At 43.5% G+C, this 26,550-nt stretch overlaps 1 protein-coding gene across 1 annotated transcript in view; it reads left to right on the top strand.

The window, feature by feature from the left end:
- CYBB (cytochrome b-245 beta chain) overlaps nt 1–26,550 on the top strand; it is a 370,087-nt gene that overhangs the window by 149,755 nt on the left and 193,782 nt on the right. Inside the window, exon 5 of the mRNA XM_069636562.1 lies at nt 25,761–25,912. Within this exon, the coding sequence (XP_069492663.1) occupies nt 25,761–25,912 (152 nt within the window). The remainder of the gene's footprint in view (nt 1–25,760; nt 25,913–26,550) is intronic.

The raw sequence follows: 26,550 nt of genomic DNA, 5'->3' as shown, positions 1-26,550 counted from the left end.
AATGTGTTTAGTCCTATTCACCTTTTTAAATGTATGGCTGCTTGTGCAGTGTTAGCCACTAGTCATGTCTGAAGTAGTTTACACTTTGTCCATTTGCATAAGGAAACTAAATGTTTTCCATATACGTTTTGTGTTGATGTGTGTGGGCATTGGCCTCATACAGTATCTAAGATATTATGGCTATACCTGACATTCATATGAGGCTATAATAGTTGTAATATTCCAGTGGATGACCATATGAGACAGCACTTGAATAAGAACACAATGATCCTGGCCTATGCTGGATCTGCTCGGTGTGCCCCCAGCAAACCATGAGTGTACGTATTACATTCATGCTACATCTGGTATTTGGAAAATTGGCAGCCCTGCTACGTGGCCTAATCGTTCTCTCCATTTACTCTTTGTGCCTTGCTCCTCTGTGCATCTTGTTTCTTTGTGCCCCTTGTTTTATTGTACCTTCTTCTTTCATTGCATTTAATGCCTTTTCGTGCAGCCTTTCAATTTTGTCTCATTGTCTCTTTTTGCCTCTCCCATTACTTAGAGCCAACTGTCTCTTAGTGTGCCTAGGGCTATTTTGCCCCATTTTCGTTCCCCCCATTTCTGTTCTGGTACCCAGGATGCTTTTTGTCTCCTGACTCCAGTGGTCGAAGTGGGTGGGAGCGGTTGGGAGCAGTACTCCTCTACTTTTATTAATTAAGTTTTACTGTTCCTATAGTTTTATTTTAAAAATAAACTGTTCTATCTGCAAATTTGTTAATGCTTCTATAATCTCTGGCACAGTCCCACAGGATCTCAAGAAGGCTTGGGTCATGCCTATCCTGAAAAAGCCTAGCCTCTCAGTCGTTATCCCAAATCCAAAAACTATCAGCCTATTACTAATACAGCATTCCTTCTCAAGATCCTTGATCGCGTGGCCTACATACAAATTGCAGACCACCTATAGAAATACCCCATTTTAAATGACCATCAGTCTGGATTCTGGGTTGGCTTTGGAACTGAGACTGCGCTCTTAGAACTCAAGTCCAAGCTAATGTTCCACATGGATTGTAACAAAGCCTCACTACTTCTGCTACTCGATCTCTCTGCGGCTTTCGACCTGGTGGACCATGATATCATGGCCACCAGGTTGTGTGAAGTCGCTAACTTCTCTCCCCTTACATGCAAATGGGTCTCATCATTCCTTAACAACCGGGATATCAGGGTCTTTTGCGGCACGGCAGAATCTGAATCCATCACAATCTCCTGCGGTGTTTCTCAGGGTGCCTGTACCTCCCCCTGTTTTTATAATATTTTCACATATCCTTTATTCGCAATGCTTGACCATGAGAATATAATATTCACCAACTAGGCGGATGACACTCAATGTGTCATCCCACTCTCTGGTTCTCATGGCGTAGATGAACTTGCCATCAATAGAGTTTTTGCCTTAATTGAAACTTGGATGGTCCATAATAAGCTGGCTCTGAATAAATCAAAAACGGATTTGCTTGTTATAGGATCCTCACACACATTAAACAAACTTTGTTCACAGTATGATGGTTTTCAACTGGCAGAACAATCAATCACACCCTTAAAAAAGGTGAAAACATTGGGGTGACCTTTGACCAACACCTGACTATGAAGAAACATATCAGTAGCTTGGTATCATCATGTGCTTATTATATTAAACTCTTAGCACATTTAATGCCCCTTAATCCCAAGACAATGCGGAAACAATTGAGAGAGCGATAATAGGATCAAAAATAGATTATTGCTCTAGTCTCCTCATGGGATTTAATAAGACTGATTGCAACAGACTGCAAGTATGCCAAAACGGGGCAATCAGAACTGTTATGAAACTCAAATATAGAGATCAGGTCACGACTGCAAGACGAGAATTCCACTGGTTGCCCGTAGAGTCTAGAATCCTGTCTAGGACTCTGACCCTAGTACAAAAATGTAGACTTGGCAACATGCCCGAATACCTAGAACAGCTCCTTATCATGAGGAATAATACTAGAACACTAAGGTCTAATAATCAGCACCTACTATTCATACCGAGATGTCGTACTAACAAAGTGGCCAATTCAGCTTTCTTCTCTATTGGACCGAAGGCTTGGAATGCTCTCCCCTTGGACATGAGATGCATCGAGTCACTGGAAATGTTTAAGAAAAGGCTGAAGACCCACCTTTTTAATTAACCTATGTATTGTTTTTACCTGATAAGTAATATGCCTCTTTTAGAATTCATACATGTTCCTTATGATCTTTGTTATGTGTTGTTTGTGTCTTGTAGCGCCCTCAAGCCTTAGGGTCTATGGCCGCGCTATATAAATGTAATAAAGTAAAGTAAAAGTAAAGAATGGTTTCATTTTAAAATAAAAGTGTAGGAAGAAGTTGAAACTTGCACTTCAGTGCACTGCATTGAATAGTTCCTTAAACAGATGGCGCATTTGTTTAGGAGTTTGTATGGTGCGTGGGAGGAAGTGTGGTGTTGGGGTTTGTGGGGAGTGGGTACAGTCCAGCAAGGAACATACTTCCACTACTTCTTTTCATACACTTCAACCAATGCCTAATTCTCAGTTTGCTCTGTCTCTACGTTCCCCTGTCTACTTGCAGTACATGTTACACTGCCTCCGCTTGTCTCTTTGTGCGACCATCACTCAGTGCACTGTCCACTCCATGACTCCTTACAAGGTTTTGCCAAGGTCTACCACGGTAATGTTTATCCAATATCTAACAAGAGCATCACAGCATCTACAAGAGACTTCTGGGTGCTTCAAGCACAAACTGACCCTTTCCCTTTGACTGAGTCAGATCGAGAGGATAATTGGAGGCCTAAAATCCTAAAATGCACTGCTGACGTGAGGCACATGCGTTTGCTGCCCTTTTGCTTATTGGGTTAGTGAATTTTCACCAAGGAGTCCTCATCAAAGGCCTCATCATGGAAGCAAATTCTGTATTTGCCCTTTCAAGCTCTTACACCCTGCAGGTTGGGGAGGCCCAAAGGGATACAGCTCCATCATCAAGTCTTTTCACACAGATGGCTTTGTGGTCTCTGGTAGTTGATGGCAGCATTCGTGAATTATTATGTGTCCATACAGTCTGATGTAACAGCAGGTTGCTCATAGAGGTAACCACTGTGTATATATGTGACCCCATGTTGACTATGGGGTCACAAATGATCCCCAGCTAGCCCATGAGTGCAGCCCTTGCAACAGTAGGACCGTCTCTGTGTAAACCTGGGGATTGTTATTCTGGCTGTACACGTAACACCTTTGAGTGTCTTTCACAGCTACTGGTAATCTGAATTGTTCACTATGTTTTAAGGAATTAGGCTAATGGTAGTATATCCACATAATTCATGTGTTATCCTATTAGACTAATAAGTGAATCAGATTCTGTGTTTAATTATGAGGTGTGGAAAGGATTAGATCATGAAAGAAATGGTGCAATTCACAATGATCTGTGGGAAAGTCCACCTCGTTCTGCATTGTTTCAGGTAGAATATTATGAACTGATGCATAGGAACAGTTGCCTGAGAGGAAGAGAGATAGCTGGTTAGTGAGGCAGCAACGGAAAAAGGAGAGAATATCCCGGGGTAAGCCTCTCAGGCCTACAACTCCCTACAAGATGCCTATACCAAGTTTGCACCAGTTCAGCCAGCCTGTTCAAGGCAGCCACGATGTGCAGCTGTGTGTTTGGAGGCATTGGAGCGGAACGCTGCAGAAGTCGAGTCTGCTTTCCCTGGCTGTAACTTGGAGGAGGAGCTGTTTCTAGGCAGCACAAGCACAGGACTCAAACGCACATTACATGCGTGGAGCGTGTGCAGCTGTGTGTTTGGAGGTATTGAAGCGGAACGCTTCAGAAGATGAGTGTGCCTACCCTGGCTGCGACCTGGAGGAGGAGCTTTTGCTTGGCAGCACAAGCACAGGACTCCAAAGCAAAGCACATTACATACACATCATGCACCGTGTGCAGCTGTGCGTTTGGTGAGAGGTGCTCTTGCTGGTGCAGCGGCAGTGTAACCCTTGGAGGATTCAGGAGATTGGAAGGTAAGAGGTAAAAAGTGCCACACCTCGCATATGGTGCAGTTAAAAGGATCTTACCATCACAAACGGGTTACTGCCCCGTTTGGCATGGTAAAGTTCTGCCACCAGCTATGACCACTTGTTTCCTGGATATATATATACTTGGATATAGGCCTCGCAAAACCATGAAGTGAGGCAGAAGTAAATTGAGCGTTCTGTTGCGGATCAGAGTTCCCTTTCTAGGGCCGAACCTGGTGGCAGCTTACGCCAATTAATATTGATACTACGATTGAAGCGGCCTGGTGTGTGACATATTTATTGCGATCCTCATTAGGACTGTATAGCCTGATGCCGCCTCACCTGCGCTCTGTAAACTATTACCTGCTGAATTTGAGAATCTTTGGCTTAGTGCACAGTGAGCATAGTAACAGCGTCCAACCTAAAGGGATGAAGCATGCGGCCACGAGGAAATATGGATTGCGTAGTGCTTCTCCGCATCCCATAAAAAGACCAAGAAGCCTGGAGACCAAAACCAAAATTCAGAAAAAAGTCAGATCTGATCAAACGGCAGAAATTCAACCTCCGATCACAGCCTTTTAAAATACTCTACCAGCTATTACTCATGTGGAAATTCCCTGGTCTACATCTTTTTCCTAATCTCCTCTAACAGTCCATTCACCTACTATTAACAACAATCAACCCTTACTAAAAATATGCTTGGGATTGCAGCGTGATTCATTGAGACACAGGGAACCAGCCGATTTGTTTTCCGACGGCTCGGAAAATTGAATTGGCACAAATATCTCTGCCTCTCCGGATCTCAATAGATGTGTTTCAGCTTCTGACTCTCTGGCTACGACGACCAGTGACAGTGATAGCGAAAGCGAGCTGGAACGCTCAATCGCCCGTAGTAGCTGTAGCACCAAAGAGGACACAGAAATTACATCTAAATTAAACGCAATTGCCACTAGTGTTGAAGCTCTGATGATCCTGTGCTCCACCATTCCACAGGAGCAGAAGGAATTTGTCAGGCAGAATCATATGCCGTACCCTTTGGCAACACCACACACAATTAAGATTACAAGTGTAAGTACAATTTCACCTTTGGTACAAGCCTGTACTACACAGTAAAGTGGTAGCGATGGCTGAGCAGCCAGACTTATCTCAAGAGTAAAGTGAGCAGTACAAGAAGCTACACAAAGGACAGCAATTACTATGGTTCAAACAAACACTGATTCAAGGTTTCTGAGTAAAATAATATACATTTATTAACACCATCAGTTATAAAACAGTTCACTATCATAAAGCAGCAGAAAATCACAGTCTTTATACACTACAACACCCAATAAATCCTGGACAAGTTAAGCTCAAAATGAAGTGTGAGCAAAGTGGCACTCCATCAATTTAAAAGGGGAGGAAAGACAAGGTTATCTAAAATCAACAACACCAACGAGTTATAGGCAGGGCAATCTAGAAAAGGCTACTGCAATTATGATTCAAGTCATTAGGTCTGGGCCAATGTTAATGGTTCAGAGTCTTTGCAGAGGATCACACAGTTCACTGTTACGTCTTTGCCAAGATTTCAAAATGAAGATGGTCGGAGGAAAAGTTATTTAAAAGAGAAGAGAAGGACAAGCCTTCGGGGAGGCAAAAGATTCCCGCACTTTCACTGCGGTCGGTCGGAACGAACGACTGAATTTGCACAGTACCTTACAAGCAGAAGAATGCTGCAGCTGAGGCAGTTGTTCCTGGCATTTCCTGCTGGCTCATGCTTCCCGAAGCTTCAGTCGTGGTGACAAGAAGTAGAATGGCTGGAGGGTCCTGCACTGCCCAGGGAAGAAGCCAGCAGCAGGGCAAAACAACAAATAAAATGTGCGCTCCTTAAAACCCAAACTGGTTCTTTTCCCCCTGGCTATCCGATCTACTGCAGCAATGTACAGCAAATTCGACCAGGATGAGGACCTGTGTTTGGCGTTTGACGAGCTGGTTGTTCCCACCAAGCTCAAGGGAAGAAGATTCTTTGCAGATCTCCTCTGTCGTTGAAGTTTCAGGTGATTCAGACCAGCAGGGCTTCACCGGGTGGCCAGTAGTTGCAGCAGTCATCTTCCTTCAGCTTCTTATTGGCTCCCCCGATCCAGTGGCGACTCGCACTTCCAGTCCCAGAGACTGGCTTTTTATGCACCAAATCCCCCATTCACACAGCCTGGCTGTCAATCACACAGTGGGATGGCTGTCTTGGCAGGACAGCCACCTAGCCAATCAAACTAGAGTGTGACTTGGCTCTACAAAGAGATCCTGTGCAAGGGGCCTAAAACCCCTCCCTCACATCCTGCCCACCCAGACACTCAGGCACCTAAGGGGGGATTCTGTGCAGAAGCCCACCAAAGGACGGTGAACAAAGGAACCAAACCTGGTTTGGCGCACAGAGTAAAACATTATAAAGACATTACTAAAAGATATGGCGAAACAATTCAACCAGAACCAATTAAAAATAAAAGTGGGTAACCGGGTTTGTGTTTGAGGCTACCACCATAGCCTCTAACGGTACCAAAGCTATTTTCATAGCTTGCGGTAGAATAGAAAATGGTAGATACCACTGCCACCAGCCAAATCTTAGAGAAGGTGGAACATACTAATGTTCCATGAGAATCAGACACAAGGGGATAACTATTAACCCATCCAGTACTCTATTGGAAGATAGGTTGTACTGGATCTGTACATTTAAAAAGACTAGTAAAGTCAATGACAACTTTAGGTTCTGGGAGACAGTAGTCAGTCCCAGAAAATGGAGTTTAAAGTGGGAAGTCTGAAAAGACAACCCTGTGTCACTGTACTGAAGGTGCTTTGTGACAGACAGTAAAAAGATGATGCCTATGGAGTGGGTGAGACTCCATAGCCCATGAGCACAAAAATGTACAACACACAGCAAAACACATGTAAGAGTGGGAAAAAAAGGCTCACACTCTTACCAGGTAAAAAAAAGTAATCCCTAGAAATCCAGCAAGGCTGCTGAGGGACTCAACAGGTAAGGGAAATTAGCAATTCTGGAGAATTCTCCTTAATAGAATTTAAACTTATTATAGCAAAGGTGGTGGATGTTATCCTGGAGAACTCTGAGCATCTGCAAGCGGTTTCCTCTGAAACCAACAGGAGGAAAAAGGATACTTCATTCCAATAGGGAAGCATCCGGCCGCAAGCATTTCACACCTCCTCTGCTGGAAACTGTCGTACCCAGCCTGAACTGCAGGATGCACATTGCATCAACCTCCAAAGATCCAAAAATAATGTTTGGGACTACGAGGAGATCATGATTCCACCTCCCCCAAACAATTCGTCAAAAAACAGATACCCAATACCTGATCCAACATTGCATAGAAGGGCAGGTAAATACACAATGCGCAAACACAAGGAAAAGGCAAGACACCACAAGCCCGCTGACCGGACAGGGCCACCTCCTATGGCCTGTCCCTGTAAAAATGCAAATCAGGTCATCGTCCCAAAGACCATAGTGTTGCATATTCTAAGCTATGGTATGGTCAGGCAAGACCTGCCAGATCGATGACTCCATTTATCTGAAGTGCATGATATGGAGGGTATGCATCAGACAAGCCTAATAACTTCTCAAGAAATGTATTTATACTGACAGAAAAGAATACTGATAATCATAAATCTGCATCTGAGATAACTGCTACTGTTGGGATCTCTCACAATAGCACTCATCCTAATCTGACACTGCTTTTAGAAGATGCTTGTAAAGGAGAGTAAAGCAGGTTCTACTCAGACGACAAGGACCATGTTTACTGATTATAATACAGGTTCTCTGGGGAAATGGGCAAAATTGGAGGAAATCCATCCAATGGATTGGAGCTCCTTTTTAAACCAGAAAATCCTCATGGAGATCTTCACACAGATAAACCAGCTAACCATGATAAATTCTACCAATATCATCCACATCGAACTTCCTAAATTTGACAGTTCCACAAACTGTGCAATCATTGAACTCATCTCACCTCTGATGGTGGTTCTGCTGAAACAATGCGCTCCTGACCCTGAAACCATTGGCTTTGGACTTAAAATCTGCTGAAAGCAGACACTATCTGGGCCTACAAACATAGCTATACAAAAACCCCAGCAAGTTGTAAATAAGTCATCTTCTTGCATTAAAAATCACGGCTCTTAACGTGAATCTCTATTTGCTTCCATTGACAGTTCTATGACCTACTGTTCAGACAAAAACCTGGCTGAGAATTGGATTTGTGAAGCAGTATGGCCCAACATTGTTTGACATAAAGCTTCTGATCTAACCCTATCATGAATATCATGGCTTGTGCTGCTGGTTGGAGAGTTCAGGGTGAATGGAGGGCACGGCTTGCGGCAAGGGCACTTTCACTGGCAGGGAAATACTGGCACCAGTAATTTTCTTCGGGTTTGAATCAGTTCGCTGGATGCTATGATGTTTCACAGAGACTGGCTCAGGGGACCTTGTTAAGTCATCCATGCTTAGTTGTCGCTCCGCCGTAGCTCGCCCTACCTGATAATTTCCCAGAATGGACAATAGCAGCTTCTTTATGCCTGCCAGGACCAGGTTGCATTTGCAGACCATTGAGGGACCTTCATTGATTTGAGCCGAGGAGTGGGCGGGGGGACCAGTATTGCAATGGGGGCTGGTGTGGAGAAAGATTTGGCATTCGACTGGTGACCCTTTTCGGCACACATGCCCTGCGCTTCGTAATTAGGGGCTTTGAACTCACATGTTAATGGAGTGGGTGGGGTGGTCCTGAGTGATGAGACCCCCTCCCCCAGCTCCCTCTTCGACTAGGAACCAGGCACTACATCCTTGGGTACACAAACGTTTCCACCATCACGGCCAAATGTTATCCAATTTGGGACAGCCCCTCCCTCGAGATTAGAAGAAGTAAGAGGGTTCGAGCTACAGCACTATCAGATTCTGTGGCTATAAAGGTAACAACAGCTGGCTCATAATCCCCTGCAGTAACCATACAAGGCCAGGCTCGCCTTTAGTCATTAGTTCCTCTAAGATTTTGCAATGTTTGACCTCTTCATGTAGATCCGTGGCCTTACACCACATAATATTCATGGTACTCCCCAAAAATTGCTAATTTCTTTTGTTAACTTAAAGGCATTGCCCGAGAGCTTGATACGGCTGTGGGGCTGCACCTTGAGCACCTGGGGCAGGAGGCGGTACCAACATTTTCCATTTTACAGTTAAGATTTTTCTCTTGGGTTGGTTAAACATCGGAAAGCTTTGTGGGGATGGAGGGGGGGGGAGACTACCATACAGTCCATTGCAGTCATAGTTGACATGGTGGAATAAATGAGTAGAGGCAAGGATTGTCACTCAAAATTAATTCAGGCAGGTCAAATGCACACCACCCTATCGCTTATGCTCACCTTGGCTGCACGGAATCCTCCCCACTTTCCTTGTTAATGGATACGCTGGGGGACCACAAGCACAGGATGCTCTCTGCCTGCACAGCCATCTAACACCGTGCAGGAGCCCAACACCCACATCCTTATCCCGCTGGCTTCACCGTGGTGGGCCGGGACTGCAGCAAAAGAAGGAGTTGGGGGTGTGTCCCCATGCAATACGGTATGGCGGCCCTCCTGGGCCAAAATGCAGCAGTATGCAATGGCGGAAGCAGAAGCCTAACCAGCAGCCTAATCCTGCGGGCTTCACCAGAACAGGTAGGGACCGCAGAAAAAGAAGGAATTGAGTGCGTGCCCCCAGGCAGTCCTGTATGGCGGCCCTCCTGGGCCAAAATGCAGCAGTTCATTGTAATTTTCAACCCCCTCCACACTATCTATACGTTTGCCCGTGAGAAATGCAGGGTTTTAGAGCCCTCATACCTATTACAATGTCCTCTCATTCCATTTAACAATAGGTAAATGACAACAGTTTTTACTCGCAATTGTTGATTTACTATACAACACTTGAGTGTCCTACCCATTAAGACCTATTCCAATATGGATTCTGCACTCCTACAGATTAGAAACACTGACTCCAGCCACTACAACTTTGTTCTCCCCTGGAGAATGCCCCACAACCTTCTCTATGGACCAAAGTATTTCCGAATGGGATAAGGTGTTAAGTATTGCAGAAAGGGTACCTTTGTGAGAAATCAATTGTCTAACGGTATGTATTCATATGTTCAGTTACATGTGGCTTACATTCTTCCATACTTTGAGATTACAAAAATAATAGGGCTCACACTTTTTTTTATGACTGCCATCAAATTTGTTTGTGGATAGGTGCTTTTAGAATTGACAGTTACAGATTATAGCAGCATTTCCCAACATAACATAATCTTATAGAACGAGGAGGGGTAATTATCTTGTGATAGTGACTTCCCACGAAGTGATGGCCCAAGCTAAAGCCGAGGGTCATAAATTGGGGAATGGTTCATTATCCCAAGCAATAATGACCCCTCTACATGGTTATTCGCACATAGTGGTAATAGCAGTAGATGCCGCCGCATTCTACCTGCGAGACCATGGGGCTTGCCAGCCCAGCAGGCACCTCTGTGCTTGAGTCGTTTCCATTGGCTGCTGGCATCCAGAAACAGCAAGATTTGGCTAAGCCAAACTGGCGAATCAGGCCCTGTCCTAAGGCCTTGATTTGAGGCCAGGTACCACCCTGCCTTATCCTGTTTGCGCAGGGAGGGGCTTTTACTCCTCCCTGCAGCTTCCTCCATCCGTCAGATTCTTTTTCCAGCCTCTATTGTATCGCTGCCGCATGCAACGTTCCTCCCGGCACGTAAGATTGCCAACTACAGACGATATCCATACCCAAGCCCCTCATCCGCAAGACCATTCCCCTTCTTTCCCCACCCCATGAACCTTGCCCTCTTCTTGTCCAGAATGAATGTGATTGCCCACAGCAGCACTGCCACTGCTACCTGTACTAACCGCCAGGCGACCACTGCGTACAGTAATGGATCTGAGGCAGCCTCACACTTGCCTTCACTTGTTAAAACATTAACATTTACTAAATTCTGCCGAAAACAATGCTCACAGCTGATGTAGGTCTTAGTTACCCTGGGTGAGGCCTAACCAGAATGCGTGGCCACGGCCTTCACCACCACATGATCCCCGACATTCTTCACCACAATAACAGATCATTGGCCAACCTGCTATTGTCACCCATGTATTCCTATTGCAACCTTGCACCCTGACTGTGCCCTAATCTGATCACTGTAATGTGAGTTGTCGCAATGCACTGTATTAAATGCTCTTTACTCCACACTGTAACATGACCTGCATCTGTACCATCACCACTGTTGTAAGGCCCCTGTGGCCTACAACTCTCCATCTTTGCCGTGCCTTGTTCCTGCTCACTGAGATGTGCCATTAATATGAGTGCAGCTATTCAGTGTTGACTTTATGAGTCAACTGCTAAACCTGTAACATACCTGGAAACATACTGATATTGACTTTCAATTTATTGCCATAGCTGTAGGATTCCTGCAACGCACCGTATCCTTGTCTCTTAGCCTAATGCCAAACCTGTAGTTGACCTGCTCTGACCTTACTTTTTGCGCTACTCTATCATTCTTGATCGCGTGCATACATGAAGCAGCCCCCCTTAACATGAGACGAGGCTTTGCCAGATTGTGCATTTATACCTATTTTGTCATTCATGTTTGCTTACTAACCTGAAGTAGCCCCCCGTACCATGAGGTGAGGCTTTGCCAGTAGGTGCACTCACACTTATTTTGACATTCTTGTTTGCTTACATACTGGAAGTAGCCCCCCCACACCATGATGTGAGGCTTAACCGGATTGTGTTCTCAAGATATACCTACATGTTTGTGACCCTTTGCGTGGTCTCACGCCTTGTGGACTATACTACTGCACTTACTGTAGCTAGTGCCTAGATGCCCATGGGCTTTGTGCTCTGCTATAAAAGTGAAAAATAAAAATAAAAAATAAAAGATGTTTTGAAGTTTTGGTGGTAAAGTAAAAAATGTACTTTAATAGTGAATAAAGTAAACAGACAAACTGTTAGCAAATAAGATGTGTTTTTATTTTGTAGTGCATGAATGAAAAGGTTTATTTGCAAACGTTGTTAAACTGGAGTGGGTTGAACATGAGCATGCATTGGGTGTCATGTAAAAGTAAAAGGTTTCTCTATAAGAAAGTGAAAAGCCTATTTCCATGTTTAGGTTTGTCTTTAGTGTGTTAAATAGGACGTTGCAGAGAAAAAAAATTCCTTCCAGAGATCCTCATTACACTTTCACCGGTACGGTAAAAATGCCAGTAAAATTGCAGGTAATTCCAGGACCAGCATTTTTACCGTACCTGGGAAACACAAGTTTGCCGGTGGGGGCACAGATTTACCTCCAGCCCTAAGCTGCCAGTAAAGCTGGTCCCTACTGGCAAAAAAATGCTGCAATTACCAGCAGCGGTAATACCGGTACCAGTAGTTGCATCAATCCCCTCTTTGGAGTCCTATGGACCTCCATGTAATGGGTATTTCCCACTGTTGCCATCATCTGGAATATCCCGGTAATACCGGGACATCAGGGGCCGGTAACGGTAGGGTCAGTTTGCCGGTATACCGGCAAACTCTTAGTGAGGACCAAACTGTCTTGTTGAAAACATTCTTGCCTCAAAATTGCATTGTTGTTTCCCTATTTGCTTTTGAAGACAGACAACATGTTTAAAATGCAGTCAATACCAATAGTTATTGACTTGCCTCTGAAGATTCCGATTGGCTAAGAGGGTATTACCCAATTTGATGAATTTTAATTCATGGAATGGTGCATCTGGCCTAACTCTCCTTTTGTCCTCATTCTTCTTGATCTCTCTTCTACCTTTGACACAGTAAACCACAACATCGTTATCTCCCGTCTCTGTGATACCCTGGGCATCACAGATCTGGCCCTGGCGTGGCTTGCCTCCTTTCTCTCTGACTGTCCTTCCCAGGTGGAATTTGGGTCCGTTCTCTCCTCTATTACTCTCCCTACTTGTGGCGTCCCCCCTGGATCTAACCTATCCGCCTGGTACTTTAATGTGTACATGGCCCTTCTGGACCAGAGAATCTCTACCTTCATCTCTAACTTTCAGGCTACCCTCGGTCTCTTCCTCCTCCTCGCTGATTCCTGACTGTCTGTGCGCAATTCAGTCTTGGTGTGCTGCTAACGATCTCTGCCTCAATGCCAGTAAGACAGAGATTGTCCTCATTGGGACCCCTGCCCCCGCTTTCCCAATTTCTTACTGGCTAGCCTCCCTCCTTCCTGCTTGTGAGGCAAAATATCAGGGGTCTTTATCGACTGCACTCTCTTCTTCTTTTCTCACATCTCAGACATCTCCAAAAAGTCTGACTGCAAGCTGCACCTCCTTAGAGATATTCTACCCTTTCTCACCTTCCCCTCGCTCGCCCTCTCCAGAGCCCTGGTTCTCTGTGCTACTGCAACAGCCTCTTTCTCAATCTTCCTATTTCTACTTTCTACTTTCCGTCCGTTACAACTCATCTAGAACTGAACTACAAGACTTATCCTTGGCCACAAGCCCAGGGACTGCATCTCTCTGATGCTGAAATCACTCCACTGGCTCCCCGTGGCTGCTAGGATCAAGACCCTCTGCATAGTCCACAAGACTGTGTGTGGCCAGGGCCCGAACTATCTACAACCCTCTCTTCCTAAATATTCTCATTCTGGAGTCCTCCGCTCTGCCTCCTCCAACTCTTTGTGGGTGAGCCATTTTTCTAAGCAGAGATTTGGGGGTAGATCTTTATCCTCTGCCGGTTCCAACTTCTGGAACAGCCTCCCTGCCTTTCTCCACCTTGAGCTGGAGTGCCTTAAGTTCTGGAAACTCCTCAAGACCTTCCTTTTCTCTTCCTCTTTCTCTCTCCCTCTCCTTTGCTAACCTCCTCTCTCTTTTTCACCAGCCTCACTCTTCCATCTCTCCTCTAACTTTGTTCAGATTTTGTTCACTGGTCGCCTTTCTCACCTCCAGAGCCTTACAGGTCCCAGGCTCCACCCGCCAGTCTTTGCACTTGCCTCTGAGCCTCTGCACTTAACCTGGATCCCTGCTGGACTGGGCGCACTTTTTCCTCTCCCCCCTCCCTTGCACTTCCGTCTGTACACTTGCATGACCTGACTTCACTAGGCCTTGTAAGTTCTGTCTTGTCCCCCCTTTGTCTCCCCTCCCTAATCTGGTTGCGCCTGATACACTACATGCACTTGCATTAGGAGAAATGCTGTCAGGCCTTGTACACAAATTACTTTTTTGTTAGATCATTCGGAAACATCAAGGCTAAGAATGACTACTGTATTCCCCTGCTCCCTTCCCACCTTGAAGCGCTTTGATGCACTTCAGTTGTGTATAAGCACTGTACAAATAAACAATTACAATTACAATAATTTTTCGATCGATTACAAATTATCAAATTGGGTAATCAATACCGAACATGGGGAGCAGGAGTTGCAGGGCTGTCCCCTGCTCCCCGTGTTCGATATTGATGGCCTTGGAAGGTAGCAGGGGTGTCCCCTGCTTCCTGAGGGTTGGAGGCAGGAGACGGCAAGCAAAAGAAAAAAGAGAAAAGGGGACACTGCAGTGTCGGATCCGACCCTCGATAGAGGGACAGCACTGACGCTGCAGGGTCAGGAGAGGCAGCGGACGTCCAAAAGGTAAGTGGGGGAGATCTCTTCGGTGGTGGGGGGCATAGATTTGCAGGTTTTGGCTGCTGTAAAATTGTATTTGCTGCAAAATTGACTATGGTAAATTCTGCCGCAAATAATTCTGCCACGGCCAAATCACTGAGAGGGGGGTCAATAACGATCTCCATGTGATAACAGAATGTAGTCCATTACAAAATGCTTCAGAATGTGTCATGAATAAAGGTATTCATGAGAAGAGGTGTTTCGGGGAAGGTGGAGAGGGGGCTGAGGAGGCTATAGCCATGGGTCTTTTAGTCATAGCCCTGGATAGAATCTCAGGGGCTACAACCAAAAGGCTAGCTAGCCCTGAGTCCAAACCGTCCTGACATTAGTGTAGCCCCGGATCTTTTCCAGACCTAGCAACACCCCTGTTCATGAGATGGCTATAGCACTTATGATCTTTGAAAAAGTAATACGTTCATTACTGTCATTTGAAGTGTTCCAATGTGTTGTATTTCCCTGACATTGACCAATATTCAACAGTTTGTTTGGGCTCTTCCGAGAAGTGAAATTGCAACACAGTGTTTCAATAAGCAGAGTTCTTGCCACCAAACCACACCTCATGCTTTGTGTAATTCAAATATTTCCACATACTTGTGCTATGATGTTTTAACTACTTCTATACGATTTCTAATTAGGACCCTGTTTTATATTGCAAACAGGCCATCTTGCCTTGATTTGCCTGGCATGCAGCATTAACGGCCTGCAGAATCAGTTCCTCAATATCCTAAAATGATATAAGTGTCTCAATGCAGTCACTCCTGAATCTGATCTGACATATGTGGAAACAAGTAACCATACCAAATGGAAATTGTTACATTGCTCACCCAAACATGCTTAGAAGTAAGTTCAGAGAGCTTGAGAAACAACCACTGGCTCAACCAATATTTCTAGGGCACCTAGCATTTCAGCCCTTGTGAGGCGGACGTAAGTCTTGTTTCCATATGTTCTTTCACCTTCTGTAATGGCTTGGCAGACTAAAAAACCGATGGTCTGGGGTTGCCCAACGTAAAGCCAGTAGTTATGATTAATTTGGAAACTTCCTGCCTACAATCATCACCTTTTAAATGTCACCCCAATAGTACAGTGCATAGATTTCTCATTATAAATTATCATGATATGCTGTGGCCCAAATGTTCTTGATAAAATGATAGAGTGACTCAATCAGTAAAACATGTCGATACATAGAGCAGCACAAAGATTTCACATGTAGGGAAAATGAACCCTAGCCCCTCCAAAATTGATTGCATTGAAAAACCCTTTGCCACTAAAGTTAACAATCTGTGAGTATTCTGCACAGTGGATTTTAATTTGAACTCCCTAATAATGCTATTCGTCAAGGTGTGTCTTTTAGGCTTTGACAGTTGTTCTGTACCTTCCCCCGCATTCTTTCAGGTAGGTCAAAATGTAATTGTATACACTTGGTTGGATTATACAAGCTTTTGTATGTTTGGCTCTCAGAATGTTCACTCAGACGCCTGCCCTGTGCCCAGAATGCTGGACCCTGACTGTTCTTTGGTATGCAAGGACAAGATCGTGATTCTGATCTCGGGGGCCCTCCACATTGTCTACCAGTCAAGAGGCATGTCGAATTTAAATCCATTAGTTTGGCCCTTAAAATATCTACACAGGCTGGCCTCAAAATAGCTTGAGAAGCGTATCCGTCCCTGCATCACTACGGGGACACTATGCTTATCTACCAAACATATTCTGATGATCCCATCAGTGAGGTGTAACACTCAGGATTTTAAATGTTTTGACTTTCCCTAAAATGGTTAATACCTTTCTCTTTGCATGAGTGCGTCATGACTCTCACAGCATAGGTGATGTTTTACCTTTTGCAAATAACTGCAGTAGAAGACAATTCATTTATGGTGTGCACAATATACATGATTTAAAATCAGTATTGAATCAAACACAATTAGGGGTGTACCGAATAGTAGATTTAAGTATACAGCTGAGTACCGAATAGTTGGACACGTTTTAAGCCGGAGCCGAATATGCAGTTGAATAGAGGCCTTTTAATAAATACAGACAAGAAAAACTCTTTGTAAATTAAAAACACACTTTCAAATATGTACATCCATCCTTTTTTGCATTTCTCCTCTTTGTTGTGTCCAGAAGATGTTTGTGTAAACCATGACAGGAATACATTATCAGAAAATAAACAGTTCAATAACAGCAGAGTTTGTATCTTTCTGCATTCATAGGTGTCGCTTGTTGGGAAGGACCCAAGTAACTAAGGCTAGCCCAAAAGTGTTGTTTGCATACAGGGAGACTGGGATGTGGCTTCTCATACTTTGCAATGTTCCTTTTGTGGCTGCCGATCTTTAACCTTCAGGCTCCAGCAAGTCATTGACACACAAAAGGAGTGATTACATCAATTATAACCCTGCTGACTGCAGAAGTGCTACTGAATACAAACCTTTGGGATGCTAAAGCCTTGCTTTGTACCTGTGCTACTAAGAGGAAATGAGACATTTAAAACATTTCTTCTCATTAATAGAAAGTATTTTCCTTTGTTTTTCGTGTGGGGTAAAATATGCCAGCTAAAAATATATAGGGAATGACGAGTCCTCCATGGTTCTTCAATGATCCTATAAGGAAGGGACAGTGCTGAATTTCAGATCTTTAACTGGTATGTGCATGTTTATTTTACTTATTTGTTTCACTTGTACATCCATTTGGTCAAATGTTTCTAAATATTATACTTGTATCTCCTCATCTTTATTACACAAATGTCCCTTTTTTAAAATCTCTAATGTTGAGAGGAATATTTCTGCTTTGACATACTGTGGCATTTTGGTTAAAAATATTTTTTGTAAAACTCCCATCAATTGGGTAGACACATTCTTTAGTAACATCTGTCACTTTTATCCAATTCAAAGGGACTCATTTTGTCAACATGAGTCAGTTGGAGGCCATGAATTGTAACCTATGTTTCATTATTACAATCACATCTCTTGTCGCAGACACACTTACCACAGAGCCATTTGACTTGCTATATAACCTTGGCCTTCAGGCTAAATACAGTTATTTGCTGCATGCACACTGCCTCATGAGCTATCTGACTCTGGGTTGGGAACTTTCTGGGATATCTTCAGTAGTTATATGAATCCACTTAATTATATTACTTGGATTTGGAATTGGTGGGATTGGAATCTGCAACTTTCAGATTACTCACCCAGGTTCACAGAAAATCAATAAACTCCTAAAGAAAATATCATTGTCTAATAGCAACTTTGTAAACTATTGCTCTAGTTCAATGGTTTTCAACTTCAAAATACAGGGGAAACCAGAGATATCTCATTGAACTATCAAAATATTGAGAGTTTTTCTTCAGCTCACCCCTCCTCGGTAAACCACCAGATGAAAGTCTGTCTGACCAGCACATGAAAGGCAGGGACTTTGTTTGCACTGCTCTGTCTGTACTCAATCACAAAAGTGACAGCAGCATTTGTTTATTGATCCTTGTAAAGGATTAACATGGCATGCCTGAATGATTCCAGGCACAGTCAAATCAGTACTTAATGTATTTTGTAGGGGAAACTATTTGGCTTTGAGTGAAAATTAATTAAGTATTCAGCCGAAGCCGAATATCTCATTTTCAGACGGAATTCGGCCGAATACTTACTCAAAGCCGATTTCCGGTACACCCCTAAACTCAACCCATAGATAATGCAGCTATACAGATTGCAGACGCACATTTTTTTATGAAGAGTGCATCAACAAATCTGAAAATGTCACCAGGTATATCTATGAAATCTTATAGCCACTAGGTAAGTCCTGCTTAGGACATAATCCTGTACCAGCTAATTTGAAATGGTTTGATGTACTACAAAGGACATATCTCAAAAGAATTGCAATGAGGTACTGATTTCGCAACACTATTTTGGTATTACAGAAAGAGACCTAAACAGCTTTTTGGTACCTTCTGTATGTACAAAGGATTAATTCCTTTCTTGCATATGGCATTTCCCATCAAAATTACGAACCTCCTACATGCTTGCATATTCTCCCATTACAGAAGCATGTGCAGGGCCAAATGGAACCCAGAAGTAGGTGATGAATAATGAACACTGAGGTGTTGCTAAGGATGCCATGGACAATAGTTCCCCGGTTTATGCACACAGTGCACTGATAGTAGCTCCGGGTCCTCTTTTCCAATTAAGAAAAACATATTCCCTCATTTCATGGTGGTGTTCCAAGTAAAAAAGTGGGAATCCTCTATGATCTTGCACATTATCCCAAAGAGGCATCTGAGAGAGAAGCTGAATGTCTGTCACTCGTCACCCATGGGGCTATAGATATTCAGGACTCCCTCTGGAGGATGGTTGGCTTTTAGATGGAGCTGGAAGGTCCTGTAGATTCCTCTACATATCCCACTATGGAAAATTAGTCTAATGATGGACTGCTACTACCACAGGGGCCCTGGCATTTCTTTAGAACACATGGCACAATGCAGTTGTGCAGAAATCCCTTATAACATTCCCAGGTTAGTGTTTATGGGGTTTAAGACTGTACACACCAAACTTTCATATTTTGAGGATGAATCCATGCCCCATAAAATGTCCCCTACAGTGAAGGGTGGAGTCTAAGACTAGATTCACCCTTGAGGGGACCTTCTGAACCATTCATTAGACAGAAATTACACTTCCAAGACCTGCTTTGTGACCTGTTATATAGAATAGGGGTTTAGGCTTTATCATGCTCATTCATCTGTCTGACACTTTTGATACCCTAGGATCTTGTAAAGATATCAGATGTCCCCAGCGTAGTTAAAGCACTCAAGGCCTGGATTTCCTAAATTGTACAGTCATTGAAGCCTTTTACGATTTCTGAATTAAATCAATGGTTTGCATTTTCAGCTGTTTTCTTTAACATTTAGCCACATGAGTGAAGGGTTGGTCCATTTGCTGCATTGTTACATGCTTGTTGTGATGATGCACAGGTAGTGTTTAGCTATTTCGGTGTCCTATGCAGGACATTCATCTTTGACAAGAACCCTTTTGAAAATGCACTCGTGGGATGGAAGATATTTCATAAGTCTAAATATAGTTACACAGAGTTTCTAATAACAGCTGCAAACACACACTATATATATTTATTCAATCTTTATTTTTCTCTGAAACAAAAGTTAACATTTATGGCTGTATTTTTTATGACAACTATCCAAGGGGAGGGCAGATTTCACAAGTAGTGAAATATGGCAGATCCACACCTGGCTTTCAGAAGCCCACAGTTCTTTTGTCAAGCAGGCCTTCATTAGCAAAAACAACAACTCTGGTGATTACTGTACTGTGGAAGATTGTTAATTAATATATAAAGGAATCGCCCTGCAGGAAAAAGCTAAAACACCAAATGAAATCATATGGTAGCTTCCATGGTGTAAAAAAACCTCTCTATGGATATGCATCACATTATGGAAAAAACAATATGTCTCATTGTCTCCTCTCCAGAAAGTTGAGATATTCTGGAATTTACTCCTGGTGTCAAACTATACCCTGCTGTGATGAATTGGATTCTGTTTTGCAGAAGTACAAGGATGAGTAGCGATAACATGGCCCACTCAGCCCTCACACAAACCAAAACCCAACACAATCATAAAGGTAAAACAGGGACAATTAAGAGATATACCCACTTCTCCTTTTGTGGTAATGTTGGCCGAGGGAAGGCAATGCTCTTAAAATGGGTGTGAAGATGAACCAGTAGTGACCAAAAGCACAGTATAACAGTCCAAAATGAAGGGAATGTCCAATCCAGGTTCTATAAAAGAAATATACATATACTTTAATTAAACACACCATCTGCAATAAAGTGAAATGGAAAACACAGTACAAAAACCCACCCCAAAGGAAGAACAGAGAAGATCAACAAACTGAGGAAAGTTGCACTCTGAGCACAGTTCCAGGAGTGGTAGGTAACTAGCCACAAAAAGGATATGTCTTGGATGAAAACAGAAGCGATTGTGACCTAACCAGTCTCTAAGGCCTAAGTTGACTGAGAGGGTAGTTCACAGTCAACAGTTCCTGTATTCAGTTCTTGGTCGGTTGACTGAGTCAGACCTGGAGTCAAACGTTGATGCCAGTGGATCAATCTCAGTTCGGGCACTTTGAATTGTGAAGCCCCAAGCAGCTTCGATTAGGGGTGAATGTGATTGCTCGGTGCAGTAGAAGGGCGACTCTCATGGATACAGGTTGTGGCGGTCCAAGGATCGCTTTGCAGTTGGGCAAGGCTGAGTGGGCTTTAGCTGCAAGAAGTGGTTGATGAGTAATGCTCCAGCGGTTCAAGTCGACGGGTGACAGTCATCGAAGTCGTGTTCTCAGGTGCTTTGAAGTGCAATTCAAAGAGGCGGGAGTTCAAGGGCTAGCTGGGATGAGCCATGGTTTTACCCCTGGTCAGAGTGACCGCGTGACTTGGCAGTGATTCAGATTGTTTCCAGGCATTGAACAGTCGCTTCGGGCCTAGCAGGTGATATGCTTAGCTACAGTATGATGCAGTGTCGAGCTGGTGCAAAGTCCAAACAATAGTTTGGATTGGTGGAGGAACACAAAAACATGGCACCAGCGTCTTCCCTTTCATTCAAGGTGTGGTCAACAAGGAACAAGCGGTTCAGTGCAGTAGAACTGGGAGCTTTGGCTGGTCTGGCCTTCCGGCTGCTGTGAGGCCCACTCTGGGGGACTCGAGGACAAGATGGTTCGCACATGCTCTGCTCTCCCTGTTTTAGGTCGATTCCAGTGTCAGGTCCTGGGCCACAGCAAAATGTCAGACTGCAAGCTTTGGAAAGGACAACTTTCTCAAAGGAAGTCCAGTGAGTTCTTCCAGAGTGAATCTATGGGTCTTGAGAAGATCCAGGACGATATGGAATCTGCAGAGAATCTCCTGTAGCGGTGGATGTCCCCTTCTTTAAAGGGCACAAGTCCTCAGGTGATTGGTCCAAAAAGCTAGCCTGACCTAGTGTTCCAATCCCTGCTCCTGGATGGAGTGGACTCTTCCCTTCTGATGTCACACTCATAATGCCTTGCTTCAGATGAAGTATAGAGGACAGGAAAGGGAAAGAGAGGCAAAGAGAAACAAAATGATGGAAGTCTCCTTCCAGCGACCAGAGCCCTCCTACCTATTCTAGTCATACCCCCTTCCCTTCTTCCTAACAGAAAATACCTTTGTAGATGCAGCACCATAGTGTGAGCCTGCTCCTTTTGAATCGGTGTGCTCCTTTGAGACCTGGGCCCAGGACAGCTGCCTGCTGGCAGCTGTCTCAGGAGGATAGTGTTACCAGCCTTCACAAAGGAATCAAAGAGGAGGTTTTGTCCTCTGGGTTTCAGATCTGCTATTTGGCAGAATCAACCTGTCTGACCACAATATACATCACCTTCCACAGCAGCGCTGATTCGCAGGAGCTGACACATGTGCTATCAATTGGGATGTGGCGGCCATGTTCATAAGTAGTACCAGGCACTATGCCTAAACTCAGGCATAGCTTTTTTTAGAGTTTACCCTGCCACCAGCATTGATTACTTAAGAGCATTGTAGTTTTGTACAGGGGGGTACACAAATGCCTCCGCTGTGCTGCAGAGACCAAGCAGTCACTGCAGCTGTAGAGTGGGCCACTTGTGACATTTGAACCTGCTTTACGCCACAAGTGGAAAAGGCACTGTGGATCAGGCTACTGACGCAGCAGGGCACAAGTACACTTTGCTTTTGGCATGGAGTTGTCGAAGAAGAGGAATCTGGTTAGCAGATTACCCTTTGGAGATGGAATTACCTGCATCATTTACTGTATTAATAAAAATCACAAAAGCCAGGGCTTTGCACCCTGGACAGATGGGAATTCCTCAAACCTGACAAGGGGGTTCACTCTGCCCTAGTGGGGGGTTAGCGCTCTATGCATCGATGAAATGAAAAGGAATGAAATTAAGAATGTTCTGATTCAAAGAATAAGTGATGCGACCAGGAGTGTTGAATCAGATGTTTTGAGTCACTCTGGTGTTCTGCTGAAGTAAAGCATCATTTGGAGGTTCTGAAGGACAGAAGCCAAACAACTTCATGATGCGATTATAGCACTTATATGGATTGAATTGCAAATCAATTTTTTAATTTTAGACATTCTTAAAACTGTTGTTTTCTCCTTGGACACCTCCCTGATATCAGCATAATATCATGTGTGTAGGTCCAATTTCCCCGGCTTCTAAGCACTGTACTTATAGGTCGTCTTTTTTTCCCAGTTGCATATACTTTCATTTTTTTTTTTATCTCTGATGTGCAAAGGGCCGAGATGCCCTGTCAGGATATCAACCTGTGCCTTGCAAACTGATTACAGACTGTCTTATTTTTTTCTGGTGACTGTCTTATTTCTTTCTGGTGACTGTCTTATTTATGTTTTTCAGGTTGTAAATAATAAAAAATTGTTACATAATATGTCAACAATTCAGATGTATGTAGGCTTTCATGCTCGCAAGCAAAAAGCTATTTCTAGAGGTATTCCATGCCAACATGCTCAAGAAGAAGCAATCTATTTGGTCTGCTAAACTAACTGCTATTTACTCACAAAATGTATGTATTTAGATTTTCAACATGGAGTCATTTCTAAGATGTTAGTCATGACATGTTTTCATTCTTGTTTGCAGAACGTTAATTAATGTTAAGGAGTTAGTGACAGTACGGGGGACAATTGTTGTAGGTCTATGAGTGCCAGGTCCTTCATCAGATAACTGTTGCAAATCTGAAACATTTTTAAGATGCATTAAAAAGAACATAAGTAAAGACCGGAATAACTAGAATTTGTGAGCCTTCCAAAGGAGTTCCATCATCACCATAACCAATGTTATGATAATATATGCAAGGTACTTATAGAGCGCAAACCTAACTAAGAGGCCATTGTAGCCTGTGCTACAATGCTTGAGGGACTTCAAGAGGGCCAAGGGGGTGCTGGCCACAAGTGAGTGAGAATAAGTCCGTCTGATATATGTTCCATGGTGTGCAGAATTATTTTGGGAATTCATTGAACAACAGGGTTTTTAATTCGTTCATGAACTTTAGTTAAACTTCCCAGACGCTTCCTCCATGTGACCTCCCATTGAGTATCTAAAGCCAACTTCATACGTTTCCCGTGAATGGTGAAAAAACACAGCAAAATCATTTCATCATTTGACAATGTTCCAATTGGAGAGGCATGGGTGACAGTGGAATGTGTGAAAGTGTGATGAGGAGTGATTACTGATGCCCACAAACTGTTCTCTGCCTGCTGCCTGCATGGGCACTGTTATGGGAGCGATTATGTACCCTCCAATGTCTGGTGCTGGACTAAGATGAATGGCCACAAAATCCCAAAGTCGTGACATTCTGCTTTTTTTTAAGGCACGTGACCAATTATGTGCTGGTGAAGTTTGATGGACAATTAGTGTAGTGTCTCAGTCTGACAGTGGCTAAATGCATAAGGTTTATAGCATGTTCATTTCGTTATTGTCTGCAAATTAATGGGATAACTGTAAAGGGGTTGCGCTGTGCATGTTCAATGTAATAATGTGTTAAGAAAGAGGTGAGAGCACTAGGAACTGGTGGTTACTGCACCTTACTCTTTATGATCTTGTGGTTTTAGATGCACATGCAGCCGGTTAGTACAAACCAAAGGGTCCGTGCTCTTGGTACCAAAAATCTAGATTAGGCAGTTTGGTGTCTACTTGTATGGCGCTTGTACACATTTTATATGATTTTGGTTTGCCTACTGAAATTCGTAATAGGTATAGTCCACACGTTTAGTTTTGATACCATTGTGTTTTTTTTATTGATATTATTTCACCATAAGTGCCAACACGTGTTTCAACCATCTACGGGTCTTTATCAAGGCTAGGATTTGGGTATTTCTCGGGTGGTGATCTGATGAGGGCCAGTGGCCAAAGGCGGATAGTCAAACCTGGATAGGTGCATCTGAATCAGATGGTGTTTGTCAACACTGCATTGCCAAACGTGGCAGTCGTTAGCCGGTGCTAGGATTCACAGTTGAATCCTAGCAATAATAAAAAAAAAACACAATGGTATCAAAACTAAACGTGTGGACTATACCTACTACGAATTTCAGTAGACAAATCAAAATCACATACAAGCGCCATATAAGTAGAAACCAAACACCAAACTGCCTGATCAATGTAATATTGTCTCGACAAAAAACAGCGACTTTTTTGTCAGGCGATATTTTTGCAGGGACATTATTACATGGAACCGCGTGTGCGACCACAGAGTCCTCTTTACAGGATCCCAGTGGAATGTGAGGCGAAACATGCTTCTCACTTTCTGTTGCCACATTTTCCTCATGCAATTCCCTTACTGACTATAGGGATTGACCAACAGAGGAAGGGGCTGATCGTCGTCGACAGAGACATGCACCTAGCTCCATGCATGCATATTTTAGTGACAGGTGTGCTCATGACACTGCCAACTAACACCACGCATGTGGGAGTGTGGGGACATCCCCCACCCCACGTGCTGTCCGTGAACACATGTGCAGTGACAGGCAGTACACGGCAACCAGGGAAGCCAGGTGCAGAGGAAACAGCAGTAGGGACAGCTGCACATGAACGTGCATACATTTGTCAATCTGGAATGCACTTTCATGTCTGGCAGTCACTTTCCCAGAAGGACCCTTCCTTCAAATAGTTCAAGCCTCACAAATCAAATGGCACAAAACAATTTCCACTGACAGATTATTATTTTTTATGAGTTGTGCCACCCACACAATTCATGGCAGGCCTGAAAAACTGTGAGTCTTGGGCTATGTGTGTTTTCAGTGTCCAAGGTGAGGTCATGTTTTTTAATTTAAAGCCATACATAAAAGACATTATGTTAGCAACTTGAAAAGGAATTAATTCCATCGAAGATCTATTATGAATGAGAAAAGGTGTCTGTCCTTTTCCTAATCCTACATATCTTTTATTGTTCATGAAACCTTAGTACCTCACTGGAAACTAACTGGTTATAGAGCAAAACACTGATAGACTTACCAACATAGAACATGCGCAAAGTAGCCACAAACTTTGAGATTTGTGTCTAACAACCTGCCTGTTTTTTGCAGCTATTCACACAGTTGCACATTTATTTAATGTGGAGCGATTAGTGGACGCTCGGGCAGAATTAAACGGCACCGGAACCATTCAAGAAGCTCTTACCAACCTTGAAGATGGCCCAAATTCAACATATCTCAACTTTGTCCGTAAGAGAACACCGGTAAGAATAACACTAACCATAGAAAGAAACAAATCTCATACATGAAATGTTGTCTTTTGGAAATGTGTCCATGTTTGTATTTTAGAACAGCTAGCAAATGTCTTGGACGGGGCTTGTCAATTCTCTTGCGGGCCAAGATACTTGGCGCACTAAAACACTTTCTGGACTAGTCCTATTCCTGTTAGACCACTGCATGGTGGTGACTGGCATGTAAAACACATTCTTAACAAAACATTACTTGTCAGCCTGTTTCATAGACAGAACAATGATATACTGTGATAGCCTACTTCCAAGTAAGTCACCACCCTGCCTCACCTTAAGCTAAAATAAAGTCCAGAATGACATGAAATGCAAGAAACTGTTAATAAACTTTCTGACATAAAAGTCCCAGGCTTTTTTTTTTATTTGAGCAAACCATTCCCTTAACTTTTGTTACCAACATTCTCCTTAATACAGAGTGTAATCTTGACTACGCACTCTTGGCAGTCACAGAATTAGTATTTGTGAGTTTAATCTAGGGTAAAAGGTATAGTGATTCCCAGCCAAATAAGCCATACAACTTCCAGGATTGCCTGTGCACAAACTGAAACCCCTCATGCATCCAACATTATGTTGTGTACTAACTTACAATTCTTCAA

Source organism: Ambystoma mexicanum, chromosome 7p, assembly GCF_040938575.1.
Source record: "Ambystoma mexicanum isolate Mex_15411 chromosome 7p, UKY_AmexF1_1, whole genome shotgun sequence".
NCBI lineage: Eukaryota > Metazoa > Chordata > Amphibia > Caudata > Ambystomatidae > Ambystoma > Ambystoma mexicanum.
Note: the sequence above shows the minus strand (reverse complement) of the source record. Positions and strands in the feature narration are given on the sequence as shown.